Source organism: Uloborus diversus, chromosome 3 (assembly GCF_026930045.1).
Source record: "Uloborus diversus isolate 005 chromosome 3, Udiv.v.3.1, whole genome shotgun sequence".
NCBI classification, from domain to species: Eukaryota; Metazoa; Arthropoda; class Arachnida; order Araneae; family Uloboridae; genus Uloborus; species Uloborus diversus.
Window position 1 is genome coordinate 207818785 of NC_072733.1, and position 22471 is coordinate 207841255.

General features: G+C 33.6%; 2 protein-coding genes across 5 annotated transcripts in view; one reads left to right on the forward strand and one right to left on the reverse strand.

Moving 5' to 3' along the window:
• LOC129218538 (paired mesoderm homeobox protein 2A-like) overlaps positions 1–13004 on the reverse strand; it is a 104099-nt gene extending 91095 nt beyond the window's left edge. Inside the window, exon 1 of the mRNA XM_054852832.1 lies at positions 12632–13004. Within this exon, the coding sequence (XP_054708807.1) occupies positions 12632–13004 (373 nt within the window). The remainder of the gene's footprint in view (positions 1–12631) is intronic.
• The window catches only part of LOC129218539 (protein SREK1IP1-like), a 145741-nt gene that overhangs the window by 42251 nt on the left and 81019 nt on the right, over positions 1–22471 (forward strand). The window lies entirely within an intron of this gene.

The window sequence follows — 22471 nt, forward strand, 5'->3', positions numbered from 1 at the left end:
TGTATTTATCTAAAAGTATCTTAACTTTTTTTTTTTTTCAAAATTTGTCATTCATATTTTCGGGCATAAACAGCATTACATCGAATTCCTATCGAATTCCTATAAAAAAAAAAAAAAAATGTGTTGAATAATATTTGTATCTTTGAAACGTCTCATATTTTTTATAGTATTTTTATTCTTGATGTTTGAAATATTTTGGTTTTTTTTTTTTTTTTTTTTTTTCAATAATATTTTTGAGTAATTAAAAGTACTGTCATATTTTTTTGTGAAGTGCCTACCTGCTTGGTATTAAAATTATTTCTTACTTTACGATCTGAGTCGACTCTGTAATTCTAGTTAGTCGTTTAATTATATTTTGAGTGCACTTGGTTAACATTATCCTACATTTAACATAAATTTTAATCTTTTGCAATGAGGTCAATGATCATATCACATTTCTAATCCTTACATATATACATAAATCTGTATACTTGTGTATAAATATACAGTGTTTTATATAAATGTGGTATATATACGTGCTTGCATGTTACTTTTCTAGTTAGAGCCAAATACTGACGATTTCTTCAATGCTCCGTTTTAATAATTTCTTGTTGGACATTGAAAAAATCAAAAAACCAGACTTCTGAATCTCCAACGCAAAATAAATGTTTGAAATGTTTTTCTCTTTTTCAGTTCATATTACAACAAGATCGCTGAAAATTTGATGAATATCACAAATTACTTCTGAAAATATTTTTCCTACTCTGACACAACGTACGTCAAAAGCTTAAGTATAGCAACAAATTCAAAATGAAATTTTGAGTAACAATTTTTTGCAAGTTTTTTTTTCCCCTCTTATTTCATTTTCTTAATAATATGCATAAAGCTTCAGTTTTTAAATTAAAATCAAAGACGCATAAACATGCATGAAAACTAAACACGTAACAACGGTCACCGAAATTTAATAAGCTGTAAAATTGAAACCTGACCTTGAAGGAACTTCTGTTTTTTTTTTTTTTTTTTTTTTTTTTTTTTTTCAAATTTAAAAGTAGATGAAATATAAAATTCTTAAGCTTCAGTCCTCTAAAAGTGTCAAGAATGATTAAATTGGCCAATTGAGAGGCCAATTTTCAAAAAGAAAGCGGAAAAAGAAAGAAAGAATAAACATGTTTGCAAATTACCCACTGCAATCAGTATCTTCAATCACTTTACAGCATCAGGAACTTTAACCGATAGTGGTAACTGTTTCCTTTCCCAAAACAAAAATAATTTTCTGAGGCAAATTGAAACAAACAAAACAAAAAACGTCGAAATTAGCTACGTGTAAAACCGTAAAGTAACGTTAAGAATTTCCATTTAGTTGGATAACACAGCACTTGTCATTTGGTATTGATTTGGAAGCTGGTAGTTAGATTTGGCGATGAGACTAAAAGTATTCAATGCTTTAAGTAAAGGGAGAGAAGAGGAATTTAGGTGTGTCTGATGATTTCATATTACTTTAGGAACGATTTTCGGAAAGAATCAAAGAGCATGTTTAATAAACAACATAGTGGAGCATTGCTGGTGGTATATGATGCTTTTTGCTTCAATGGTCAAGTGACTTTGTATTTATTAAACACTTGACCTACCATTTACGTGTCAACAGTTTAGGTCTAAACGTAAACAAGATCGAGCAGTTTCGAAACATTTCAAGAAGTGACGAATCTGCTCGTAGCTATACCAAACGCGCACGACTTATTACAGAATGTAAATACATGTGTGATGCAACTGGTTTATCTCCTTGACTTACATATGAGCGAGACCTGTAGTCTTAGCTATGCCCGTATAAGTTACATTTGGCTCATCCGATCTACTTACCGATCGAGCCAAAACTGGTTATCACGGTTACGCCCATTAGAATGAGTTCCGGACCTAGTGCCCCCACGTGTCTCATCCGTAGTGGTAGATTAAGGTGTTTAATAGCAGAATGAGTCTGAATGTTATTAGTAGACTCTTAACTTACATTAATATTGCACATTGGAGGTTTTTGTACTTAAAAAATTGCATTTTTTCTGTTTGATTATGTATGAATCGATACATCCGGCTGAACGGTTCAATAACATAGATCGATCGGTGTGTAAGCTTTGAACTTGCCGCATGAATGGAGCTTTAAGATTTAATGGTCTTTTAACGGAAATGGTGAAAAATTGAAACTGGCAATAAAGAAATCTTTATTTAAACTCAAACAAGAAAAAATACAAATCATATCAATAGATTACCATGTGTCTCATTTTATTAAGTTTAATGAAGTAACAGATGCATAAATGCTAACTGCATATACTTAATCTTTAGTAGTAAATTAAAGCATATATTATGCCACTTTAGTTTAAAATATGGATCATAATGATTATTTTTTCAGGTTTTAGCACACATGAAAATGATTATAAAATCGAGTAAAAATGATCATTTTCATTTTAGAAATGCTAAGCCCCAGGTTAAAAACTCACGCTGCTCTGTTAAATTCTTACCATTCATAACATATTTTGTCAGACACTGTCTGCAGTTGATACATAATTATTATATGAATCGATATGCATATTTTTTTTTTTTTTTTGGATGTGAGTTAAAAACAGATTTATAAAATTTGACAAATCCTAAAAGGTTTTGGGCTGCATTCTAATGGTTCAAGAAACAGAAAGGGTACAAAATTAGTGCATGTCTAGAACAGTTCACCAAAATTAATTTCTATATGGAATGAACGGTTTTTCTACATCCCTTTTATTTTTAATTGGGGTTATTAAACAAATCGTAGTTATGAGAAAAATCCATATTTAGATAGTTTTGAGTTTTCATTTAGTTTTGATATTTGCTTTATGCTTATTTGATCATGTTTTATCATTTAAGTTTTAAAAATGTCCACTTTACTTCGGAGTTGCAGTTTTTTTGGTGAACGTTCGCACATGAAAATGTACGTAAGTTTTCAATCTACATAAAAATACACCTAACACTATTAATTAAAATGGAATAAAATTCTTTCATGAACTAATTTTTACCACTTATTTATACATGCAATTTCTGGCAAATTGATGTGAACAAAAAATATCATGAAAATTTATTTTCTTTTCGTTGAGTAAAAGTTCAACGTCGAGTTAAAAAGTATGCCTTTGAGCAGAGATAATAAAAGAAAAGTATATAAGTACAGAAGCAAAGCAACTGAGCGCATAAATGAACAAAATTTGCTAAGCAATGCAGTAGAAGTTCAGCGTAACCCGAAAATGTGAAAAAAAAAAAAAAAAAAAAACAGAAAATTGACTGAATCAAACGCACAAATAGGCAGTAAAATTATAATGCAGAAATAATAAAATATCAAATAAACGTTACTAAAACGCAAAGTACGCAAAAGAGTATGCAAAGAAGTAGCATCCTTGTGACAGCTGTCTAGCAAGTCGGCAACTATTTTTGCAATGACACACTGGGGACAGTATTTTTTTGGAAAGATATATATAAGATCTAAACCTTGTCCTGAGGTAAAGTACAAAGGCTCTTCCTGAAAGTAGAATACTTCGTTCAAATTGAAAACATATGATTAATATGCTACTATGGGTAAAAATTTAAAACTGTCCCAAGTACGGGTACTTGACTGTAGTTAAAGTTTTAGTGGGGGAAAATGTCATTCTTCAGCATGACCGCCCCCCCCCCCCGCAAATTGTACCCTTTATTCGTCCCGGAGTACTGCGCTATTCCAGTGTACAAATTAGATTTATATTTTTATTTTTGCATTAGTATTCTTTTGATAACTTTTATTATTTGTTTCTGCTGCGTTTGTGAGCCTTAATACGCAGCTGAACACCACGTTTGCACTGTGTCCACCTTTTGCTATTGTCTATATCTGAACTGACACAATTTTAGTTTAAATTGCATTAAACTGAAGACTGATTCGTGCTTGGCTGCTTCATTTCTACAGCCCAACTTCAAAAATTTTCTCTTTTTGCAAAAAAAAAAAAAAAAAGAAAGAAAGAAAGAAAAAGAAAAAAAAAAGCTTATTACAACAAATACAATTGTAACATATAAATTTAAATGGAACCCTTTCTTAGGCTGTAAAGTGTACATAGCATTTCGTATATTCTAAATTAAAATCAATCTTAAACTGAATAATCCAGTATTTCATAGTAATAATTTTTTGCATTGAGTCAAAAAATTAGAATATTAAAAATAAATAATAAATACATCGAAATAAATCAATAAAAATATCAATACTTTGTGGCTGTATTGATTAATAATTCATTTGATCCGCAATAAATTTTGTTTTTCCAGTACTAAACAATGATCAATACACGGTTTCGTTCCCCCCCCCCCTCCCCCAGAAAAATCACTCAAATGACTAATTTTCCGCAAAAAGGCTAAAGTAAATATTTCCGAGTGCCAAGCGTTACTCTTGCCTCAAGCCTGTTTGGTAACAGTTATACAAATATTTTCTCTGATTTTTAACTTTGCATAGAAGATGGATTACAGTAACCCCTTGTTATATCGCGCTTTTCGGGGGACAAAGAAAAAGAGCGATATATCCGAAAGCGCGATATAACAGAGGTCATTAAAAATAGTTATAAGTCCAATACATAAGTAAATTAGCATTCGTTCTTTTAGACATGATTTTCTAATGGTTTCGATGTAGTTCACGAATGTATCATTCACATATTGTAATTTAAATAAGATTGAAATTTAAGTAAATTTTCACCGTCAGAAAGTTAGAAACATCAAATGGCGAATGAAGACGATCTTTTTGAGCTGCCGCGTGATAAGAGTGTGCATTCCAATACCCTCTTATTCCCAATAGACTTCTCACTCCGTTTGACTTGCTGTAGAAAGGATGTGAAAAGTAAAAATAATCACATTGTTAACAGAAAACTCTTTCGCCCGTCCAGATCAATCTTCCTTTCTTTGATGCAAATCCCGGTTTGTACAACCAAGCACAAATCTTCTCTGTACTTAAAGAAGGGCGTATATTCTCTGCTAGTATGACATGACACCTACTTGATGTCTCTCACTCATTGTAAAGGCAATGTATCAATACAAAAGAAGATGTCATGTAGTTTACAGACTATCTGAAATATACCGCGCCGATATAGTACATTTGGATGACAGGTATTGCTGCTGCTTTTCCAGTGAATTCAGAATAGCTTCCTTTTGTTCATTGACAAAATAAAGAAGAAAGAGACCTTCTCTGAGCAATACCATATGTTTTCAGAAATGGTTTATATTTCGGGAGACAGAAGAAAGGAGCGATATATCCGAATGAGAGATATAACGAGGCGCGATATAAAGAGGGGCTACTGTATTCTGATCTAACTTTTTGAACCATATGAAAAATCAACATTATTTTTAAACGTATTGACGGAACCTTAAATTCTGAAAATAATATGTTCAGAGTTATTGAAAATCGTTTTGACACTTCTTGAATAACAAACGTTACTTCTTTAATTTACTTGCCTTTATTTTATTCAACAAATTGATAAGCCTTGTTTGGGAAGCTCTATCATTCCATTATTTTGAATTCGGGTTTTATAATTAATTTATTGGTCTTATTTGAACCTTTCTATCATTTGAGTCACATTTTTATGTGCACGCTACTTTTTCCTCCATACAGTAAACGCAAAAACAGCTTATTCTTTGCAAAAGCTAGAAATTATCATCAAAATAAATATGGCAGTTATCAAGTCAAATTCGCAGATGTTTTTCAAAGAAATGTCAACAGTTTGTTTTGTAAACAAACCAATTGTTATCAAATGTCGATGTCAAAATATAAATAAAAGTATGTTTGCTATGGCAATCACCTGAGCCTGTTATTCATACAGAACGATGGAATCTATATTTTTTTCCCTGATACAAAAGAAAAGAAACAGGTTAAAAAAAAAATTCGTGCATAGATGTATTTTATCGTTTGAGTGTCTTCGCAAAAATATCTATCATTCAGGGAAAGGAAAATTAACTTCTCGAAAGATTTCGATATCAAGTATAACGCATATTAAAAACTACACAACTCATATAAATTATTTGCTATAATAGTGAACAATGTAGCATTTTATTACGTGAATAAACTTTTCGATTACATTGAGTGCAAACCACCAGTTTTTTTTTGGGGGGGGGGGCTGTATTTTCATCAAAAAAATGAAGCGATTGTAAATAATTTCTTTGGTAGCGTGCTCTATATACGTGTTCGTTACATGAAACTTCTGAGGATATTTTCCAGATAGGGCAGCGAATCTGTTCTAAAGCTGCGATCGATGTCGCTGTTTTCAAAACATAGATGATTTCTGTTACAACTTCGATGTCTATGGAGTTGAGATGTTTGCCACGATACTGAGTTGTCAGTATCGTGTGTACGGATTTGATGTTTGTGCACACCAACGATGTTTTCAGAATGGTATTTTAACTTTTTTTTTTATTTTATTTATTTATTTATTTATTTATTTATTTTTGATAATGATGATGGTAATAATAATAATGAAAGAATCATTGCCAGGATTAAGTAAAATCCGTAAAATAGAAAAAACGCTGCATTCTCATGTAAGCAATTTCTTGTACATGTTTGCACGCTTTATTTTTTCTACCACATTCACTTTCCGTGCAGGTAAACGTTTTCTTTTTCTCACGCGAGTCTTACTAGTGAAAATTCTAAAAGTTTGAAGGTTATATTAAAGCATTTTGGACCTAGCAATGGTTTTGACCTGGGTGAACGGTTTTTTTTACAGTTAATTGACAAAAGAAAAATTAATTTGAATTTTGACATATTGAATTCAAATAATGTTTTTCGCAATCACGAGTGTGTGTATGTAGGAATGTGTGTTTGTGCGTGAAGGTTGTGTGTGTTTGAGCGTAGTGGGTATGTGTATGTGTGTAGGCATGTGTGTTTGTGTCTGTTTGCTGGCATAAGTGTGTGGGTAGTTGTGTGTATGAATGTGTGGGGGGTATGTGTATGTGTGTGTAGGCATATGTGTTTGTGTCTGTGTGCAGGCGTGAATGTGTGGGTAGTTGTGTGTATGTGTAGGGGTCTGTATGTATGCGTGTGTGTATGTGTTTGTGTATGTATGTGTTTTGTATGTGTGTGTAGGTGTATGTGTGTTTGTATGTGCGTGCGTGTGTGTAATTGTGTATGTATGCGCGTGTGTGTAGGACATGGATGCAACCGGGAGACGGCTTTCGCTATAGGAGCAGCATCGTGAGGAGCCGGTCGACGGTGATGGTGCGGCGTGTGGCGGTGGGAAAAGAAAATGATAGGACGCCAAAAACAGTCAAATGAAAGCAATAAGCAATCGTGATTCCTCAAAAAAAAAAAAAAAAAGAACTTAGCATAGGGAATCTAAACAAACTTCCGTTTCTTCCCAGGATGTGAATAGAAAGCATTCCTCATAAAAATCGATTCCTCTTGTAAGAAGATGAATCAAATATGAATAATAATATTTTGAATATCTGCATTTCTATCTGTAGTCTGATTCACTTATTTCTATTATATTTTAATCAATTTTAAGTATACGTCTTAAGTGTATTTTTTTTCCAATTTCAATTCAGCTACACCTACTTCTAGATTTTTACGGAGTTTTAAGACTTTTGAACTATTGTTTGGAAGTTAAAAAATCTCAATTATTAATTGAGGTCTATGGCGAGCCACGAGTATCAAATGTTTTCGTGAGAGCTTTTTTCTTTTTCTCCTAAAAAGAAAGGGTATCAATTTTTCTTTCTTTCTTCTTCTTTTTTTTTTTTTTTTTTTGAAAAGTTTGTTTTTTCTTATAATTATTTAGTAGTTTTACAACATTTTGAAACATTTTAAATTTACCTAAATAGGAATCAATAGTAACATTTGCTATCTATTAGATTAAAATAAAGTGATTTGTTACAGGGAAGCGAAACAAATATTTTAAAAGATGCTAAGAGCCAAAAATTACCATTTCAAAATACACCTTTCTTGCTTTGGTTGATAGATTTGTTTTCAAAGATCACTGTGTATGGATGATTTATTTAAAAATATCGATATTTCTCAAAACATCTGGGGTGTTTCAAAACATCGATGTTTTTCCATCGATATTGAGACGGCACGTCTAGTTCAAAAACGAGTAGGAATAAAATTTAATAAAAGCAAGTGGCAGTTTCAAAGGCTCATGGGTATCTTCAACAGTGAACAAATAAATAAGTAAAAACCATCGAATAATGAGGAACTGTAAAACGAGAGAACCTAAATGAAATCAACGCCACTCAATACTCGAGAAAACTACCAATGCAGTAGCACCAAATGCGCCACTAAAAGCAGAAATAGACCTCATAAAAAGAATTGTGACTCATGCTCCTTACTATCAAACCAGCACTACACTCCCGAGTCCGCCGTGCCTACCCGTGGTTTAACCAGTTGGATGGAACCACAGCTGTCTTTTGATTCAAACTAGCGCTATCAAGGTTCACTATTAGCGAACAAGGAGGAACTTCGATCGGCTGGAATTGAACCCGCGACTTCCCAGTTACGAGTCCAACGCCTTACCAATCGATTCACAAAAGCCTTTCTACGTCAGATAGCGTATATTATCAGCAGCAAATAATTCTTGAGAAAAGTTTACTAGCGATATATGAGCCAATAGAAGTAGAAACGAAATCATTTAAAAAAGAGTGACACACCCCTTTTACATGATAGAGGATTTGCTATAGATTTGAGAACATAAGGATAAATGCGATGTTCTCAACATAAGGTTTGAAAACCTGCTTTCCCATCTGCTGATGCATGAACATCTTCCAAAAATCGATACAATATCATGTAATAGGCTCTTTAAATAGTTTTCATGAAGAGTGAGATATTGTACATAAAACGGTAAGAGTAAATGTTTAAAATACTTCACAAATAACATGAAAAATGTTTCAAGAATTAGTATCACCAATTTAAAGGCATTTTAGAACCAACTCTCTAAAAAGTGTTCCCCATTGTTTCAAAACCATGATTTATGAAATTATTTTCAGTTTGAAAATAAATCCTTTTTTTTTTAATCAATGTGCTTGGAGCTTCCTAAAACATGAAGTAAGTGTATTTGTTGTCGATACTATCGTGAGTGACAAGACATCCTCATCGATTACGTTTCTCCGTTTTTATTGGCTGGCTGGCTCCTTGATCTCAGATTGGCAGTTTCATCATTCGTTCCTTTAGTAAACGATGTGTTAAGATTTCTTATTTTCTTGCTACTATCATGAGCTTTTTTTTTTTTTGTCACTTATAAGGAAACTGAGACTTGTAAATATGTATGTGTATATATACGAGGCGTGTTTTTAAAGTAAGTTCCGTTTTTATATAAAAAAAGAACGAGTACAGATAGAGCTAAGTAATTTAGTGCACAAAAATCTACCACCCTTACGCTATTTTTCGACATTGCTCCCGTGATTTTCCAAGCATTTGTCATAGCGTGGTGCAGGTTTTTGTATACCTATTCGTAAAAAGTTACCGCCCGTTTAGTCAACCATGAGGACTCTTACAGGGCTTTGGCTGGGGCCTTTTTGAACATCCTCTGGTCTGCCCTCACCTCGCTCGCATCATCTTTCATTTGTTTCGGCATCTAAAGTCTTTCCTAGGTGGTCTGTGGCACAACAGCAATAATGAGCTCAGAGAACATGTTATCCCATGGCTGACTACACAGGCGACAATTTTCTACGAATAGGTATACAAAAACCTGTACCACGCTATGACAAATGCTTGGAAAATCACGGGAGCAATGTCAAAAAATAGCGTAAGGATGGTAGATTTTTGTGCAATAAATTTCTTTGCTCTATCTGTACTCGTTCTTTTTTTTATATCAAAACGGAACTTATTTTAAAAACACGCCTCGTATATATATATATATATAAAACAAGAGATACAATTTAAGACAATTTTAAAATAGAAATTCAAAGAACTTGAAAAAATCAACGACATTAAAAAACTGAAATAATAAATACAAAAGTGTACCGTAATGCCAGCGCAAAGCTGCTAGAAACAAAAACAGTACAAACATATTCACACAAACAGTCAAAATACAAATGAAAAAGCAAATGAAAAAAGCGAGAACATCAAAATGGAAAATGATGGTTGGTCCTGGGTTCACCTTTTTTCATTTTCCATTTTGATGTTCTCGCTTTTTTCATTTGCTTTTTCATTTGTATTTTGACTATTTGTGTGAATATATATATATATATATCGCACCTATGACTAACTTTGCCAAAAATGGCTATATGTTTCTCACATTTAAAATTATTTGCACTGATCCCTCTGTATGGACTCGAGTGTACATTTTAAAAGAACTTACTAGTTAATGACTAGTTTTTATAGCAAATATATATGTACTTACAGTTATTATAGCACATACAAATATATTGTGCAACCGATTTACGAAATGAACAAAAAATATCCGGCTGGTTAAGTAGAGGTTAATTTTAGTAGTAGGAATGGTATAGTAGCACTTATGCATTACTTGCACTTATTATACAGTTGGAGACATAGTGTTTTTTGGGATGAAATTATTCAAAGGAAAGGCCGATAGAAATGCTCTCATACAGTTTCATTGGGGAAATTCTGTTACAAGTTTTTATTACATAGTGTAAAATATAACAATAGAAATTAATTTAAAAGAAAATAACTTTAAAAATTGTTAAATATTTTACACACATACGCATGGTGAAAAAGTATCATGCCCACATTGAAGTCTTCAACAGTTTTTAGGCAACTTTAAGCATTCCATAGGTTGCAGCTGCATGTAAAGCCCTAATGTACAAATACATATTGATACCATTCGCACAAAACATAGAGGGATTGAAAAGCTCTTGTTAATAAAATTTGGAAAAAAAAAAATGAGTAACTATGTTCTGAAATTTTTACTAAACTATAGAAGGTCTTAATTTCGTGTGGAAATGATTTCTTTTATTTTTCAGCACTTAAATTTTAAATCGTAGCATTTTGTACGCTATTTACATCACAATATCCTCTATAATCATCCACTGAAGTCTTTAATATCTTTAAGTTAACATTATCCATTCTATAGGTAATAGTTGCTTATAAAACCTCAATACATGAGTACATAATATTCACAAATATAGAACAACAAATTCTTGATAATAAACTTAATTTTAAAATAATACGAAAAAATATGCTGGGACGTGTTACTAAACAAACAATCGTTAGAGAAATGAATCAAGTTACAATGAAAGCTCCTTTCCAAAAGTTAAACCCGGAAAGAAAAATGCCGAAGGAAAGGAAGCTAATCTGAATTGGAGAAACTGTTTGCTGCTGAGGTAAGAGTGAGTAATTGAGTAAGCCTTAATTTGCATGGGAGCTTACGGGAGCTCAGCTTCACTTCATTCTATTTTTTTTTTCATATTAGACGAAATTCAAACTATTTGAGCATTAAAATGAGTTTCAATGATCATATGACTCTAACACCTCTAGAAATCAAGCCCTGGAAAGTAATGTCTTTACCGATCCCTACTTAACTTTTAGAAGCGATTATAACTTTGTTCAGCAAGCAGCAGGAAAAACATCATAAATGCACACATTTACAATAAATTGGAAACACGTGTTTCAGGGAACACTTTTTTCAGTGTAGAAAAGTGTGAGTTTTTGGATGGTAAGTTATCCGACCCCATACAAGCTAAAAAGTACTTTTGTCGGATGAGTTAAAAGCTCACTCTTTAGGGCATTGAAAAGTATCTTCCTTGCAGCTCCGAAACACGTGCTTATAATTTATTGCTAGTGTGTCCATTAATAACGTCGTTTTCCTGTTGCTTGTTTGGGGTTTTGGAAAAGCCTTGCAGTCTTATAAATAAAGTTTTCATGTTTTACTAAGAAAAAAGTTACATCTAGCAAAATTTAGCTGCAACCATCTAATTGCTGATAAGTTTTACGAATGTAATGGAGCTTTTGGTGTTCAACAGTTAGTATAAGCACCCCGTTATTGATGAAACTCATCACTCATAAGATGGTCTGAAACTGTCATTATATTGGTGAAGCTCAGGGCTGTAACTAGAAAATAATGTCGAGGAGGGGTCTAAAATTTTCATGCGGAGCTTTGCTCTATTTGTGCTAATGTTCAAGTCATCGGATTATCTATTATAAAAGCGTTTAATGCAATTAATATACATATGCAAGACATTTGAGGCAATGAGAAGCAAAGGGATGCAAGTGGCAAAAATTAAAAATTTGGAGATAACCAGTACACATGGTAGGTGAACCTCTCCTCTGTCTTGGGGCAAGAGATGGTACTAGTAGCCCTGGTAGATGCTGCTGTATAGCATGATTTAGGGAAAAAAATCAATGAAAGTCTACCTAGGACGTTGTCTTTAAACGCGTTTTACTCAAAACTTGAAAATGTCCACTTACATCCCTTTGCTTCTCACTGCCTCATTTGAGTTTTGAAACAATATTTTTTGGAAATTTTTAAATATGAACGAACATTTAAATATTAAACCGAACTTTTCGGGGGGGGGGGGGTTGAACCCTAAGAAACCTCCCCCTCCTGTATACGGCCCTGGTGAAGCTTGCCATATTGTTGGTTGCAGTTAAATTTTTCTAGATTTGACCCATTTCTTGATTGAAAAAAAATTTAATCTATCAGTGTTGACAAAAAAAAAAATGTATTGTTTGTGGAATAGTAAAACCAAAAGTGGATCCACTGACCTGGTAGATTTTGTAATCCCGGAAACGGCGAGGGTCCGTGGTGGGCCGCGGCCATGCTCGACGGATGGTCCGGATGGAGGTGGTGGCGGGGCCTCGCGGCCATCATGCCGCAGGCGGCGGACGGGCCGGTGAGGGCGGCGGACGGGGGCGCCGAGAAGGAGCGGGCCATGGGGGAGGCCGAGTATCGGTAGCTGGGGGGGCCACCCCCGCAGCCCCCCAGGTCTCCGTAGCCCCCCGAGGGCAGCTGGCAGCTCGGCTGAAGCTCCAACGTGGACAGCGAGCAGCTCCCCTCGAAACTGCCCTGGTTCAGGTACGAGTAATCCATGGCGGCGTGCAGGCCCTCTTCCCCGGCCAGCCGGTGGTAGGCGGACATGCTTCCTCGGCTGCAAACACACAAGCAAATGCTCTCGCTTAAACGCTCGACATTCAAAACAGCCCCAGCCCCCCTCCCGTCCCTGTCTTGTCTTTTCCCAATTAGGAGAGATGTCCGTCGCGCGCGCATCTCATACGATCCTAGCAAATGAGAAAAAGCACGTTGCGCCCCGACTTCAAACTTGCTACCATTAACTCCAGAGCTGCCGACTGCTACGAAAAAATCGTGGTTTCTATGAACTACAGCTTTGAACTACGACGCTACGAAAACGTGTCCAAAACCTACGAGTTTTTTTTTTTTTTTTTTTGGTATTACAGGAAACAGATAACATCCATATTATAATCATTTAGATAATATTGCCTCTCTTGATAAAAATCTAAACTTCTGTTAAAAAATAAACAAAAGCAATTTACTACAATTAATGTAAAAAAAAGGTTTTTTTTTATTATTGGTATTTTTTTCAGAGTAAAATGTTACATCCCTTATTGTAAATTCAAACGAAAATTAGTCATTGCGGCTGTTGCATTCGGAATTAAATTTGCCGTTTTGGCCCCCACCCCACCCATCCTGCATAAAACTCTGCTACGAATTTAGTTTTTCAAAAGTTGACAGCTATGCCATTAACTGTATTGGAACTGTTGTTTTCGTCTTTTCTCTCCGAGACTAGAATTTTAAAAAACCGTCGGCAACTCATTCCTTTAAAGGGTACCTCCATTGGAGAAAAATAATTGCATGTAATTTTATTGAATACCTAAAAAATTAAATGCTTTAAAATGCTGCGCTGAGTGATACATAAGTAAATATTAAAAACATACCTTTATCTTATTTCGGAGATGATATTTATACGTATAACTTTGGCGGGGAAGCAAACGTTGTTTACATGTCTTCGACAATCAAGCAGAAGTTGTTTATATATCGATGGCTTTCAAGCAGGAATTGTTTATTCAAGAAAAAGTTGTTTACATATGATTTGCTTTCAAGCAAAAATTGTTTATATACCAATTTCATTCAAGCAAAAGTTGTTTATATATCGTTGGCGTTCAATCAAAATTTGTTTACATGTCCTTGAAGTTGAAGCGAAAGCTGTTTATATCATTAAAGCTTTTAAAATGCACTTTAACTTATAAAGTAGTGAGAGATAAAAATCTGTGTCGTATATTTTACCAAATTTATTACGATGCAAAAGTTTCAATTTACAATGTCTCAAAAGTAGATTTTCGTTAAGAAGATACTATGTACTAAGGGAGGAAAAAGTTTCTGTAAATATAATTTGTCATTTGACTGTCTCCAACATTTTTTCAAAAATCATAAAATAAATCAGCAGAAATACATAATAAGCAGAAGGGAAATGATTCCGAAAAATATAAAATAGCACTAGGTGCAAAGAATAAAATGAGATGAATAAAAAAAGCAAGCTTATTACTGCGAATGGAAATTAATACACATATATGTATGTGAGCAGCTATTGTTTGTCTCGTAGGAAAATCTAAAACTTTGAACTAAGAATTAATTGCTGAAACATATTTCTCATTAAACTAGCTCTGTGAGAAAAGTTGGAAAGAATGTGTTTTTGTAAAAGGCAAAATTTTACATTTTTGGTTTCTTTTTTCTACTTGTTGAAGAATCATGAACAAGTGCGTGTATTTAATTAATAGTACGTCTTCATACGAATATTATCTCCGTAAGAAAACTGCTGATTTAAAAAAATTTCGAAAATTTTTTTGTGATATTTTTTCATTAAAAGAAGAACGAATGAAGTATTTTGTCAGCTTATTCTAATATTTAATTCATATTCTCCTTGTTTGGCATACCTAAAAGCTCAAAATTTTAATTCAACAAAATTAAGTTTTTAAAAAAAAATTTGCATTTAAACTCGGGAATAGAAAATTCCATTAAATTTAATGATTTAAGCCATTTTCTTACGTGATTGATGCCTCTTCTATTTTTAAGCTATACAATAAAAACTTCTATGAGATATTTCCACACAAAAGAGTAAAAAACTCTCTAATTGTTGTTTCTTAATTCTTCTATTTACTTTTTATTGCTTGAACTTCTTGAATGAAGGAATAAAGGTCTCACTGTTTGAGAAAATTTATATTACGTCTATAAATAACCAGAAAACTATCAGTTCTTAACTACAGCTTCTGATACATAAATAATTGCAGAACATATAATTAAGTTAAATGTATAGTTATAGGCTTATGAGAAATATTTTAAAGGCATTTTTAAAGCAAAAAGGGTCATATTAGTATGAATTTATTGGACTGAATTTTGAAATAGTGAAATTTTGAATTGTAAGATATACTGTTTCACTAACATATGAAAAATCATCATGTGGTATGAATCTGTTTTCACATATCATAAAAACCTATGAAAATTTTACAGGCTCTAACATTATACCTTGCTCAAGCGATTGTTAAAACTCACTTCCTTTTTTATCTTGAAAACTTAACTGCTCGGAATAGATACCAAAGCCCTTGAATCGTTTTTTTTTTTTCGGTGACACATGACATTGCTGTTTTATTACGAATTTGAATCATGAAAAGGTTCACTACAAATTTTTCATGCGAAACGCGTTTCTGGATTTCTAATTCGTACATTTAATTTTCTTGCTGCATGATAAAAATGATGCGAAAATCATTACTCACTTGGAATAATTAGACAATCCTGTAGCATAAGTTCTTCAAGAATTTCTTGCAGAGTCGCGCATTTTAAATCTTCCAAACTGTTAGGATTTTAGATTTTTTTTTTTTTTTTTTTCCGAAAAAAACAAAACACGTTCTTCCTGTGAAACGTTGTCTGCAAACAGCGCTTTTTCTAACGCGAACGAACGAACTAGTTGTTTAGCAATATGAGATAAATGTTTGAAGCCATTATTTCTTAGCTTGCTTTCCGACAGTCAGCCTCGGATGCAGGTTGCCATAGAAACGATCGGCGGCGTGGCTTCGCGTCCACCGGACCAATGGTGTCGGAGGCTCGGCGCTTTGCATTGCTGAACGGTGCACCAATGAGAAGCTTCTACTTTCTTCTTGGCGATGACGTAGGGCCTTTGTATCAAGATGGCTAAGAGATTGCTGTGCTATGGTATAAAAGCAGCGGGGGTAGAGCTCGCCAACTCATGCCGCTTTTGCTCGCGTTTTCCAAATTTTCTTCTCCGACTGAGGCTTTAATTTTTGTTGCCGAGAAGGGAGAGCGAATATTGTGTGTAGCATTTTATGAAATGGGATTTTACGGCCTCGGGTAAAATGTACCAGCGACACAGAGTGGTGCTAATAAGAGGCTCCTGTCTTAATGACAATCGACTCTTTGTACGGCACCTGAAATCGCTCGGCGAGACAGAAACGTTTCAAGAAAAAGGGTTCTCTCTGCCATGTTGAAATCGAGACTTCATCAACTTTTCAGTTGCATTATCATTTCAATCAACAATACAACTCAGGGAAAAATACGTCGCCCGCCTTTACTAATATAAATTCATGCAAAATAAAAAATAAATAAATAATCTCCAATTATCTTAGGTGACATGTATCGTCGCCTCAGAGCAACAGTAGGATATCTTTCTGTTATTTCTAGGATTTGATGTCTTAGTGTTGCTCTGAGGCGACGATATAAAGGGTGTCCCAAAATAACGCAAGATTTGAATTTGCCGCCATTTTTGCAATAAATTGTGGGCAATCTTGAAAAAAGAACAGTTTGGCAGCTGAAGGTCTAGGGTTATTACAAATGGAGCGTTTTCGATTCTATAAAGCGTTTTCATTATCGAACAATTATTTGAAAAATAATGAAAGTTTGGGCGGGTCAAGCAGTTTACTGTTATTGGCGCTCGATATCGCAATTAGGTAATGCGCAGGTGGTTGTGGGATTGCTGACATAGACGTTTGACTTCAAATAACCCCATAGGGAGACGTCTAATGATGTAAAATCACACGATCTAGGGTACAATTCATATCACCGAAACGAGAGAGTACACGAACAGGAAATTCCTTATGCAGTGATTGAATTGTTTCGCTGGCTGTATAATAGCATAACACTCCATTTTTACTAACCCTAAACTCCCAGCTGTCAAATTGTTCTTTTTCCGTGGCTGCCAACAATTCACAGCAAAAATTGTGGCAAATTCAAATCTTGCGTTAATTTTGGGACACCCTTTATAACAGGGCTACCAGCGCATCCGCATCTTGGGATTGTTTTTTGACATTGTATATGTTACCGTTAAAGTATATAATGCAGTTATTTCATAGAATACCAAGTTATTCCCTGAAATAACTGATCATGTCCGTTAAAGTGTGTAATATTTTATTAATTTGACACTTTGACTAGTTATTCTATGAAATAACTAGGTATTCTATAAATTAACTAATGAGAGACAGTTAAAGTGTAAAATAAACAATTTATCTAAAATGAAATAACTAGGTATTCTATAAATAAACTAATAATAGACAATTAAAATGAAAAAGAAGCAATTTATCTAGTTTATGCAGCGTATAAATAGTATTTAATGAAACGTACCATAAAATCATTTGTTACAACAAGGATTACTAAAATGACACTTGGAATTACAAAGAACATTATTTCTAAAACAAAAACATTTTTTGTTGTCATTTATAGTTCATAAATGTAGTAGGGGTGAAGGTAAATGTGTTTGTCGTGCAAGATATATGATATAGATTATTTTACACTTTAACGGGCAGCAGATCGTTATTCTATGAAATAACTAGTTAAACCATGAAATACAAGAGAGTTTTACCTCTTAACGGACACGATCAGTTATTCTATGAAATAACTATAGGTATTCTATAAAATAACTGATTTCATGCTTTAACGGTAATACATATGTGTGTGTCGTTTGAGTGTCCGATATGTATTAGTACATTGCGTAAATTACGAATCAGTTAATAAAAGTGTAGCAACCATTAAAAAAGAAAAATTCATGGAAGCTCCCGAGCGAATGATGCCCCATATCATGTGTGGTGTGCGTAGTTTAGCGAAATTTTGGACGTGTTTTTCCAATTATGTTTTTCTGTTTAATTTAATCACGAAATGAAATAAGACAAGCTTGCTGATAGTGAGAAACCGAGAACGTAAATTTATCATTTCACTTTTAATTTTTCATTTCCGTTCCAGCCCTTGTACAGTGATGCACAGAAAATGGTTTTTATTCTTTTGTATCTAAAGTTTTTATGCCTCAAATTCTCTGTTCTGTTTGGAATATTTAATGCATTGGTTCGCGTTGTAGTTAACTTCGAAGATACGTTTTTATTTTTTCAGAATAAAATTACATTTTTCGTTTTCTCCCCACCTTCTTTCTTTGCAGTACTATCGTAGATATCAAGAAGAAGCTGCTGTTTCTTCGCCTTCTCACTTTTCTTTTTTTTTTTTTTTTTTTTTTTCTGGCCAATAAAGTTAATCATTTTTAGCAAGCGTGTTGCTTGATAAATTACAAAATATAATAAACGACTTATGCCATCTGAAATGCACCGTATGTCTACCAACATTGTCTTTACCTGGATCAAGACATTCGCTTGTTCTTTTTCAAAACATTTCGCTCTTCAAAGCACTTTTTTATCAATGATTGTGTGTTACACTTCATTTCTGAATGCTCTCTTAATAAACGTAGCTGTAAAGAGATTAATTTTCTTGACACTTTTCTCAGCCAACAATGAATGCTTAGTCATTTAATCTCTCTGCACCTTTAATTTCCAGCAGTAAATAGCAGGTCACAACTGCAATAAATTTTGTCATAATATTTACGTAGTTATTAAGAAACGCTTTGATAAAACTTAAAACTCTCTGAACTAAAAAGTTTCATGTCATTTTTTTTTTTTTTTTTTTTTTTTTTGTACCAGGTTGTGAAACAATTGCCTTGTTGCTTTCGCGGTTTGATAGGGTTATGATAGCAATTTAAGAAAAGAAGCTGTTATAAATAGAGCCACAGACTTGAATTTTTTCGTTGGACTTGTATAACTTACATAAATTTTCTCATAAGTTTTTAAGTAATAGATTTTTTTTTTGAAATTTGGTATAGAGGTTCCTTTTATGAATCTATAAAATATCTAAAATATTTTGGCTAATATATTTCTATTTTAGTCGTTACATACAGTCAGGGCCTGATTAACGCACGGTCCGGCGGGTCCGCGGACCTGGGCACCACAAATTTAGGGGCACCAAAATAGCCTAGCCTAAATTCACTTACTTACTTCTTTTTTTTAAAAGCTCATTTTACTTTTTCTCAACTTTAAGGGAGAGGGGGCTCAACATTTTTTAAAAATCAGCTTAAAAACTCATAAAGTTAAAAAAAAAATCGCATAAAGAAGTCGTTGTCACTTAGCTCTGGAATTCCAAAAAAATTACTCGATGGCATAGGTGAACATTTTCCAGAATAATTAACACACTTTCAAATTTTTGCAAAAGGTAACCCTTCTGCTGGAGAATGTTTTAAAAGGATAAGATCACTAAACATTACACATACATATTCGAATGGAACATGGATTCACCCCTGCAGCTTGCCTATCAGCAGCTGTTCCAGTGAACGTTATTTTTCATTTTTGAAAAGAATCAAAAATCATTTGAGAAGCTGCGTTTTTCTCAAGATAATTTACAGGTGTTTTCCTTATTGACCATTGAAAATGCTGTGACGTCAAACATAGATTTCGATTATTTGATCGACACATTTGCTTCTCTTAAAGCCAGAAAGAAGCCTTTTTAAAGTTTGATGTCAGAATTAGTAAGATTTTTTTTTTCAGTTTTAAATTGTTTTTTAACTCTTTTTCGCCTTACGAGGCAATTTTAACTGTGATTAGTTTGGTGACTATCAAGTGTTTGGTATTCAAATCCGAGGTTTCCTTTTAAATGTAGTAATGTTCCTTTAAAATGTAGTTTCTAGTATATTAGGCTTCTAGTATAAAACATTGACTTTAAAATTGTGCAAATTTTCTCATGGGGGAGGGGCACAAAATTCTACTCAGGATCTGGGCACCAGTTCGACTTGATCGGGCCCTGCATACAGTAAAAATTGGCCCAATTGAACAGCATTATCATCAATGCTAAAATGGTTAATTTTACCCCCTTGCGGTTGGACAGTCCCAGAATTACATGATAGACAAGGTATCTCGCCAAGAACTGCAAGGTGGTTGTTGTTCTAGTGACAAAAATACGTTGAAGACAATAACGAAAATGCGTTTTTTTTTTTTCCCCTAAAAGACACTTCAATATGTTACGTAAAAAGTTGAGCAAGTTAAGTTCATTCCTTCATGTTAAAACAAGCATCTAAAATAGCGGAGAAAATAAAAATGTCCATTTTTTAAATTTATTTAAAAATATTATTTCTTTATCAAGGAACTCAGAAAAATTACTAATTTCCACCAGATAGTTACTTAGTTTTTCATAGTATTTTATTTTTACAACTTTTTTTTCAGTAAATGAGCTACCATAATTATTTGAAATCAGAAGAAATTGACGAGTATTCAATCTTTATTAATATTTCAGATTTAATAAAAGCTCCAGACACATTTTACTTTCAACTTTTCTAATAGAGATATCTCTTTTTCGCAATAGCGATGGAAAAAAAAAAAAAAAACTTAAAAACGTATGTTTATAATTTACGGAGTTATTGAGATACAAACTGGCTGTCATGAACTTGATGCAGAATGCTGGGAATTCTTCTTTGTTAAAGTATATGTACAACTTCTCAAATCAATCACTTGGCGTAGTCTTCTAATGCTCGCGCGTTATTAAAACTAATATGACCAATTTTTCAACCAAAATCCATACAGACTTTTATTTATTTATTTTCTTTATGTATATGTATATATTTCTTAATTTCAGCTTTACAAATCTTATTTTTCCAATATAGGTAATTTTCCCTCATTAAACCGATTTTTAACAAAAACATTTTTCACTGTTTATTAGTTAGTTATGATTTAATTTGCCAAGTTGTATTACTTGTGAAGTTTTGAACGTCCTAAACTAGCTTCACTCATAATTAAATAACGTTTTGAAGTGTTACAGCGCGGCGCAAAAGTTTAAGGATAATGCAAATATTTGAATAAAAAGAAGATTATTCAACAAAATGCTTTCAAATGTCTACTATAGGTGTATAGTATGTTCAGAAATATGTACCTGAAGTTGGGAAAAAAATAACCAATACAAAAAATCCGAAATTACAAAGAAATTACCTTTTTTTTTTTTTTTTTTGTGTCGCAAAATTTTATGCCCAAATCGGATTTTATGCAAATATCTCTTGAAACGGGATCTGTTGTAGGAGAGGCAAGGCTTTTCTGACTCTTTAAAGTGAAGAGATCGCTCAAGGAGTAATTAAAAACCCAAAATCCCAGTAGTTCTCGCGTGAAGTAGACGAGAAATTCTGTGAGCTTAAAGCTGTGAAGATGAATCCACTTTGCAAATTTTTCTTGTTTTAAATCGGTCGAAATGTGGTAGTGCATGGTGTTTTAATAAGTGTGAGCAATTCAAACATGCGTATCGCTGAAAAGGGCCAAGAAAATCCATACTTATTGTAGATGACGAAATTAAAAGAGCGGCTCGGGGAACTGATAATTTTTTTCTTGATCAGATAACGCATCGACTTCGATCAAAAATTGCTCGTGACTGCATACGTAGAGGAACAACCGAATCTGGATTCATCAAAAAGCAAAAATTTGTACATGAGCCTTTTCTGAAACAGTGTCACTAACAAGCAGGATTTTAATGGGAAAAACAGAACATGTATTAACATGACTGAAGAATGAGTGCTACCGTCTCTGCACTGTTAAAAATTCAGGAAGATTTCCTGGTAATTGTTACTGTAAAATTGCATCGCCGACGCATCGCTGATTTTTACGGTAATTTATACCGGAGAAATGAGCGATCCCAGCGCCAACTGGTTGCTGTGGCCTACCGAGGAAACCGTAAAATTTTACAGTAACATTTGATTTTTACGGTAATAGTTACTGGCAACATGGATGCCAGTAACAATTACCGTAAATTTTCCGGAAAATTTTTAACAGTGTGCTGAAAATATACGTCATTTTGATTGAGTAGGTTGGTAATCATTCTTTTAGCATGACTAGTGGAAAGATCCGAGGAGCATATGATGCAGGCAATAAGATGGTAGCTTGCTTATAGTATGAGCTTGCTTATAGTATTGAGCTTTTACAAACTTCCCAGTGTAGTGTACAAAAGAATGGCTTACACCTGGGAATATCAGTGTGATAAACTGGTCAGCACTCAGCTCAGATCTCAATCTGATAGAGATCATCTAATAGTCCTCTCATACGTCTTCTACAAGAATGGAAAGCGGTACTACTCTGTGTAAGAGTTCAAGTCAGTTATTAAGAAAGCTTGGGACAGATTCTATCCCGAAACCTTCCGTAATCTCGCATTTTCAATTGAATATCACGTATTCCACCTCGTCAGGTGTAATGGAAGCATCACAGGCAAAGGACTTTTGTGCTATGCGAACTCTAAATATTTTG